At 40.1% G+C, this 8,864-nt stretch overlaps 1 protein-coding gene across 1 annotated transcript; it reads right to left on the bottom strand.

Annotated features, from left to right (window-relative positions):
- Positions 1-1,844: 1,844 nt before the first annotated feature.
- LOC110288664 (vomeronasal type-1 receptor 4-like) lies at positions 1,845-3,029 on the bottom strand. Its single transcript, XM_021154956.1, has one exon. The coding sequence runs from the start codon at positions 2,989-2,991 to the stop codon at positions 1,918-1,920; it is 1,074 nt and encodes a 357-aa protein (XP_021010615.1). The 5' UTR covers positions 2,992-3,029; the 3' UTR covers positions 1,845-1,917.
- Between the last annotated feature and the right edge of the window lie 5,835 nt (positions 3,030-8,864).

Consider the following 8,864-nt stretch of genomic DNA (forward strand, 5'->3'; position numbering starts at 1 on the left):
ATTAAATTTAAAATTTATTAAGTATGTTCCTGTGTGTCCATATGTGCATCTCAGCATGCATGTGGAGGTCAGAGGACAGCATGTGGGAGTCAGTTTTCTCCTTCAGAGACAGATCAGGCTGTCTGTATACCAGGAGGTGCTTTTACCCGCTGAGTCATCTCTCTATAGATTCATTCCTATCTATTCTTAATATTGGACAAACTCTTCATCACTCAGATTAAATACACCTTTCTTCACACCTTCTCTATGTTCTTACATCACTTCCTTTTGAGTCAAATTACACAGACTGATTTAGAATATGTTGGTTTGTCTGGTTCTTTATGTCAGACACTTAGAAAAGGGCTTTAATATAAGAGCCATAAGAATAACATGAGCAGTGGATGTTACCTATAGACAAGTCATATTTAGAGCAGAAAGACTAGGAAGTGGAGGGATGGTCAAAATTCTTGTTTCTCTTATAGAGAACTCCACTTCCTCACTCAACACCCATGTCATAGGACACTCGTGACATCTTGTAGCTTTAGCTCCTTGGGACCTAAAACTCTCTTAAGGCCTGTACAGGTGCCTGTACAAATGTGGCATATACTCACACAGACAAATTAATTTAAATAAAAGTAAATATATTAGAAAAACAAGATATTTAATAATCTGCAGCACATTACAATGCACATCATTTACTTAAAAGTCTTGAATATTTTGTATAGACATGCAAAAAGAAAGTGCCTATTCATATTGTAAAGTACATCAATGAACCCACAGTGTTCATAAGAAGTTATCAAATATGACAGATAATTTTTCAAAATAAGGCATATCCTTGCCACTAACCACACTGCAATATCATGCTCAATGATTATGTCAATAATTTTTTTAAATAATCAGTCCATCAGATTACTAGAACCATTTCAATAACATTGCATTGACCCTATTTAAGAAATTAAGCAAGGAATCCTTCATTGAAATGAATGTAAAGTCAGACCCAACTCAAAGGAGCTGAATAGTGCTATGGAGAGTCCTTGGGCATCAACAAAGGGCAATGGCTAATAAGTCTTGGTCTGCTTCAGTCATTTATTAACTCATCTTGGAAAAAGGCAATCCCACATTTTAAAATCAACATAGGAACTATAGACAAATATAAAATGAAAGTTCACTGTTTATTTGTTAACTAGTTTATCCCATATCTGTAGTCTTTATTCCTGTAGAGAACATTCAGGAATATAACACCAATGAAAGGTTTCAGGTCATTTAAACTCTGTGACTGGTTCATTGGGCTCCTCTTGATTGAATGTACAGTACATATCAATTTTTCACAGTTCTGTAAATCTTTTCTTTGAATGGGCAGAAACTTTGAAGTAGCCTAAAATAGCCCCATGGTACAAATATTTAGCAAACACAAATAAGGTAAAAAGGTAAGAAAATTTTGAATATGATTACCTTAGTATGAATTTTGATAAAGTTTATGAACTTGCTTTGCATGTTTCAAGTCATGATAGTAGTACTGCCAGTTTACAAATCCTAATTAAAAAATGATTTTTTTTTTTTTTTTTTTTGTGCTGGAGTGATGGCTCAGCTAAGAGCACTGCTCGATTTCAGAGAACCCAGGTTAAATTCATAGCAACTACATATTACTTTAGAACCATCTGTCAAATCTAGTCAGTCACAGGGCATTTGGTGATATCTTCTAGCTTGAACATGCCCCAGGCATTCACATGCTGCATAGTCATAAATGCAGGCAAACTATTCATACAATAAATTAATACAAAAAGGTTAAAAAAATAAAGTCCATTAGAAAGTAGCCAATGAAGAATGAGATATAAATATTATTGTAATTTGCTAAGATTAACCTCAGTGCAAGGCTTGAGTAACCAAGATTATTAGTTGAGAAAAACACATGCCTAAACTACTGTGTGGGATTTTGTCTTACCCACAGTATTGCAGAACTGAGAGTTTCTTCTTCCTTGTTGAACATATAAATGAGAGACAATTTCTCAGTTTCTTTGACTGAACATGCCAACGTTCAACCAGAAGCCCATCCCTGTGAATCAGCACCAGGGGACTAAACGTTGCATAACCCAGGGTCAGAAGTTCTCTAGGATTTACGGTCAAGGTGTTGTCCCTTGAGGAGAGACTTAAAATTAGAGAAAAGGCACAATCAGTCCAGTAGAAGAAAACAAAACAGAGCATCAGAAGGAGGACACTCTGGGCAGCTCTCAGCTCAGGAGGAGTTCTGTAGAGAAGCTTGGAGTTCTGAAGGTAGAGGACATGCTGGTGGTGCTTGTGGAGAAGAAATACCATGTAGCCACTGGCCCCTCCCATGGCACCCTGAAACACTGCATCTCTCAGGACCATGAGAGGGAGAACAATCCATTTTATTTTCTGACTTGGTAACATAAAATAACAATAGTTGTCATCACTCTTAAGCTGTGATATATTCAGTCTTGTACTTGTGATGGAATTGATTAGGTTCATACTTATTAATGCATTGAATATCCAAAAGAATAGGAAGAATGGAAGGATGTTCCATACAGACTTTGGCCTGAGCCTCCTCCACCCAGATGGTCTGGGGCTGATGATGATGGCCTGGACCACAGTGAGGAGACTGCTGGTGCAGAGGGAGAGGCCATGGGACACCCTCTCCAGGTAAACAATGATCTTACAGCCTAAGTTATTTAGGAAGTTTCTCAAACCAAAAGCTACAATAGTCTTTTGCAATCCTTCTTTTCTTTTCTTCTGAGAAGAAACGGATTTCTTCTCAGGGCTTCCCCACCAACAGAACATATAATTTACAGAAACAGACATGTTCCCCAGAATGCCAAGCATGGTCATGAAGAGAAAAAGTATTTTCTTAATTAACTTCCAAATCATTTCTTCCTTCCTTGTATGCAGGATGAAAATACATTTTAAAGAAAGTATCAGTAATGCTAGACATGGGTCTGAGTAGCACAGTTGGTACAAGAGCATTTTCTTGTGTTCACGAGGCAGTGGTAGATGCATGTTGCAGATGAGGTCTTAGAAACTCCTGCCTCTCTTTCTGTGGATTCTGGGTTAATGTGTCCTGACAGGTTTTTGGTAACTGGTTTGTATGTAAATTTAAAAGAGATTTTATTTATTTATTTATTTTTAATTTTATACTTCTAGGATTAAATTTATTTTATGTACTTAAGTGTCACAAAAACAAACAAAAATACATAACATAATTAGAACCAGAAAAGCAGTGACCTTTAGGATATCTTTCATAAACCATATCCATTACATGTGTGCAGCACATCCTAAATTGAACTGATTACCTCATCATCCATTAATCTAAACGCTTCAGGGTATTTTAAAATAGCAATTTATGTTCTTATTGCCATAAATGATTTTTCTCTCTCTCTCTATTGCTCCTATTCTTGTACTTCAATGCCTCCTCCTAAAAGCTTGTTCAACAGTGGAGAGCACTGAGCAGGGAAAGAGACAGCATCTGTCCTTGGCTTATAATGCATGAGGGGACATGAGCACTAGCAGTGGGGAAAAGCTCAGCTTCTGTAGTTATTCTCTCCGCAGGGGACCATAAAGACCTCTTTCTTTCTTTCCTTCTTTCTTCTGTCTATTTGCAGTGTTGAGGCTCAGTGAAGTCCTTAGGACTTTTCTACTGTCTAGACCCCTTTAGGCTAAAAGACCTGGATGAATGACATTGAAGTCTGTAGATAGGAAGAAATTCTTAAGACTGGGTTTTCCCTCTGTGCTGGGAAAAGGCTAGTCCTCTAGCTTGTTCCAGTGTCTAGAGGGAAGTCTGGGGTACATGTTTTGGTTTGTGTTTCTGAATCTTTTTCCTCCTGTTTACAGCAGAATTTCTAAGAGATTTTAATTTGATAGCTCTACACTAGTAAAACTGACATGTTCAAGTTTGTGTGTGTCTGTTTGCATTTATGCATTCTCCTTGTTAACTCTCAGCATAGTTGAAATGAACTTCATGTTTCCCTAAACAAAATTTCTTTCTGTTTCCCATTGTGTTCCTTCATATTTCTCCACCCAATTTCCAAAGCCTGAGACTCATGCTGAACCAGTCCTCTTTCCCCACATCAAACACAGACACTGGGAAACCCTGCTGCTCAACACCTGCAGCATCTCTCACATTTAGTTACTTTACCATTCACATCTCTCCTCCTTTGTTCTGCATCCCTTTCTTATCTGCATCTTGATTAGCACAACAATGTCTAGATTTGTACTTGTCTCCTAAGTTTGTATCTTGTATTTCTGTTTTAATATTTGAAAAATTTTATATTGGCCATTTTGTGAGTTCACTCCATATAAATGATTACTGGGTACTTTTAAAGGCAGTTCTCTATGTCAGGAAAATTGAATAATCCATCAGGGTAAGACCCAGCAGAAGGGGATTGATGAGGTGTTAGTTGCTGCCATGAGGTGCGTAAATGAGTGTATGAGTTATGAGTCCTTAGTATGGCTGCATGCAGCACAGTAGGTTGGTGCATACCATTGTGGGCAGGGATTCTCCCATCTAAGAGGTCATAGTGGCATTTGCCTCTGTGGGGCCTTGTGAGCAGCAGTTGTCAGTTTGTTTTATAGCCTGTTTCTCCTCCCGTTTCTTTTCCAACCTGTTTGTCAGGCAGGTTGCTTTGAGCTCATCAGTCCAAGCTGATTCCAGAACTTAGAGATCAGCTGTATGTCTTAGATATCAGCAATATGTTATTTTTCATGTTGTGGAGCTCCATTCTCATACCTTGGATAATTTTAGCAAGCTTTGGGCACCTTTCTTAGAATAAGAGCAATCTGGATTGCCTCAGTGTCTCCATGGGTTTGTGTGTTCTGAGTACTTGGAACGCCTCTGTTCCCTGCTTTCCTTCCTGTCAAGCTCACAAGATTATTTAAATGTCTATACCCTGGTGATTGCAAACTTGGTATGTGTGAACCTGGTTTCTTCCCTAGGTTTGTGTCCAGGTGGCTTCATGACTCTAAAAGTCACTTATTGCCTTTCATCTGCTCCTCTACAGCATCTTGGAAATCACAACATCATCCTAAATATCTGAACACAGTGAATAATGCTCTGGACAATATCAAGGACATCAGCAACATTAATAGATTTAACATAAAAATGAAGTATTCAGTTAGTGATTGGAACCTGTAAACAACCCTGCTCTCAACTCACCCCAACTCATAATGGAAAATACTAAAAGATGGGCAGGCCTTGTGTTTAGATAGATGGGTTATATGCTATCTGTGTCTAATCCCCAAGCCTTGGGAAGGTTACAATCATCCACTCTGGTTTTCCAAAAAGAACAAACAAAAGCAAAGACTGTATTGCTTGTGTGCTGCTTAGCAGTGAGTTGAGCTGTTTCAGGATGCAGTTTGTTCACAGCCTGGATCCTTACAGCAGGACTTCTCAATACAGTAGTGTTAACTGTTACTCTAGTGATTTATCTGTCTACATACCCACAGGTATGCAGTAACTAAACTGACACGTATACATAGCAGTATGTGATAAAATCCAAAGAATATTAGGATGGATACAGAAGGAAAAGTTTCAAATAAGGAGTTCAATGTTACTCTAAAGAAAACAAATGTCAGTATATGGAAATACTGACATGGAAATACATGAAAAGCAAAAAAAAAAAAAAATACAAAAAACTAGTGACACTGTTGGAGTCACAATACTAGCAAGCATGAAGCCTAAAATATAAGAATTTTGGTTTGCTTTTCTCTTGTTTTCTTATTTTGAGACAGAATCTCCCTGTGTAAATCAGGCTAGCATTGAACAATTATCTGGCCTCAGTTTCTTTTGTGTAGATATTAGAGGAGTTTATCATTATGCTTGTCTCAAATTTTTGATAGATATCAAAAGATCTTCTGTGTCTTACTGATTCCTTTAAAAATGGTAAGGATATACTAGAGAAAGTACCCAAGGAGCTGAAGGGGTCTGGAACCCTATAGGTAGAACAACAATATGAACTAACCAGTACCCCCAGAGCTCGTGTCTCTACCTGTATATGTAACAGAAGATGGCCTAGTCGGCCATCATTGGGAAGTGAGGCCCCTTGGTCTTGCAAAGTTTATTTGCCCCAGTACAGGGGAAAGCCAGGGCCAAGAAGTGGGAGTGAGTGGATAGAGGAGCAGGGCGGGGCGGGGGGGGGGGGGGAGGAGGGTATAGGGAACTTTCGGAATAGCATTTGAAATGTAAATGAAGGAAATATCTAATAAAAAATTGAAAAAAAAAAACAAAAAAAAACCAAAAATACAAAAAACACTTTTCTACTTGCTATAAAATAAAATAAAATAAAATAATAAAATAAAATAAAATAAAAAATGCTAAGGACATAACCTTAGGGAAAGATCCACCTGGAGCTCTGTCCTGACTCCAGACTGAGGATGGATATTGATGCCTCAGCATTTCTGTCTCATTTCTGTACCTCCTGTAACATGTTTCCTTTAATCTTTCTGGTTCCAGGGATCCATTTTGTCAGGTTCAGAGGAAAGTAGGGGACCCAAGACTCACACGGTCTCTCAAATATTTCCTGGCTTAGTCAGTGAGAGACTTCATCTTTAATACATCTCTTCATGACACAGCTGAGGGCATCTAAGATCTTACCTCCATGTACTCACCTGGACCTCTGTGATGCAGACAGGCTCTGGAGCTGCTCTGGGAAGGTGACACTTTCCAGGTCATATTTGTACTGTCTGGATCTGTGGGGCTCTTGGCTGCCATCAGTACTACAGACTTCAGGTTTCATGTTGTCACAGTGTCAAGGGGAAGGAAGGCCACTGAAGAGCCTCAGTCCCTGAAGTACAGCTTCCCTCTCTCCCTCAGTTACAGTATCTGTTTTGCTCAGAAGTTATTCCAGCTTAATTAGGGTTTAACTATTTTGAGAGGAAGGATGTGAGGTGAGAAAATGAGCAACTAACCAAGTTCTGTGTACTGAGATTCCCGAGTCTCCAGAGGACCTGTGGATACTCATTGTGGTTCTGTACTTGCTACTTCAGCCTCTTTTGGCTAATATGTACCTCACGTGGTTGATTCAGAAGTCCTTTTTCTCTGAATATTCTCCTTCCTCTCTAGCTCTTACAATCTTTCTGCCTCCTCTTCCAAAAGATCCCCTGTGCCCTGAGGGGAGTGATTTCCTCCCAGGTAGACTCCCTTTCTGCCTAGTTGTTGACTGTGGATCTCTGCATCTGTTCTATCTGCTGCCAGAGGAAGCCTCTTTAATGAAGGCTCGATAGCACACTCATCTATGAGCATAGAAGAATATCATTAGTAGTCATTTTATTGAACTGTATATTTTGAAGACTAGTAGTGTTTGGTTTTTTCCTTAGATCTGTGAGCTATCTAGTCTCTAGTCCTTAGTCACAGTGTTGGGTATGGGTTCCTTCTGCTGGAGTGGGACTTTAAGTAACATCTACATTGGTTGGCGAGTCTCATAAGTTCTGTGTCACCATTGTCCTGGGCTATTTTCTGACAGGACAGATTCTAAGTCAAAGGTTTTACGGTTGAGTTGGGATCCATGTTTCTCTTCGTGAGGGCTGAAAGAGTACCTTCCCACATCAGACAGCTTAGAAGTAGGGATGAAGGCTCTATGTAGGTACCAGCTCAGTCCCTCCATGTTCAGTGAGTTTTATGGGTGCTGTCACTGCTAATGGGGCCCTGATTTCAGTTTTCAGAGGGCTACCCATTTTTTAGCAAATGCTTGGTTTGGGGGTGGGCGCGTATTTTTGCAGAACACCTTTGGCAAACAACTCAACTGAATGCATTCTCACTACTGCATTCTGACTACTAGAAACCTAACCTGGATAAAAGAGATGGCCAGCTCACAGTTCATATTCCCCATTGCTAGAAGTCCTCATTAGGATCACCTTCATAGATCCCAGGATGTTACCACTGCTCTGGATTTGCACCTTCAAAATACTCTCCAATTCCAGCCATCTCTCCCCATACTCTCTTCCTACCCCTTACCTCCCCTTCAACCTCATCCCCCTTGTTCCTGTCACCTCATGTCCCCAGTTCATTTATGAATCTGTTCTGTTTTAAAGATTTATTTATTATGTAAGGAATGCTCTACCTGCCTATATACCTACACACCAGAAGAGGGTATTAGATGTCATTATAGTTATGAGCCACCATTCTGGTTCTGGGAATTGAACTCAGGGACTCTGCCAAGGAGCTCTTAATCTCTGAGCCATCTCTCCAGCCCCTCCCCCCCAAAAGCTATTAAATTTGCCCCACCCAGAGAGATCCATGTGTCCTTTCTAGACCCATCTCCTTTCCTCTCCTCACTAAGTCTACAGGGTATAGCTCGACTGTTTTACTTATAAGGAATAAATACCATATTTATCTTTCTGGGTCTGTGTTACCCAGACAGTTTTACTTGCAAGCATTCATTTCAATGAGTCATTGATCTGGTTCCTTTGCTACATTATCAACACTAGCTCTTCCTGAGTACTCTCAGGAATCTTGTTGTTGCCCCATGTCATAGATTTGGATCCTTGCAGTTTTGGATCTGCATGACCAGCACCTAAATGTGCTTCTGTAGTTCATAAATAGTGTAGATATTGGTGTAAGTCGACTCAAAGCTCTAGATCTGCTCTTGGGTTTTTCAGGCTGCCAGCTCTCCTGTGCCTCTTCCACCAGGGTCAGCTCTCTTGCTTTGTCCAGGTGAGAAATAGAGCCACCTCACCTTTTATCATGCACTAAGGATCAGCTCTCCAAAGGTCACTTACTGGGGGCTGGCTCACCTGTACCAGGACACCAGTCGACTGTGCTGACCAGGTGAGCAGGTGAGATACAGGCACAATCTTGCAAGTGCTGCAGCTGGAGCAGGGCAGCCCAGGGCTGATCATTGAGCTTTGCTTTCCCTCCCTCCCTCCCTCCCTCCCTCCCT

The sequence above is a fragment of the Mus caroli genome, unplaced genomic scaffold, assembly GCF_900094665.2.
Source record: "Mus caroli unplaced genomic scaffold, CAROLI_EIJ_v1.1 scaffold_6407_1, whole genome shotgun sequence".
Lineage (NCBI taxonomy): Eukaryota > Metazoa > Chordata > Mammalia > Rodentia > Muridae > Mus > Mus caroli.

Bases quoted from the DNA above. Each gene is read 5' to 3' on its own strand.
- LOC110288664 (XM_021154956.1), bottom strand. From the start codon at position 2,991: ATGCATCTACCACTGCCTCGTGAACACAAGAAAATGCTCTTGTACCAA.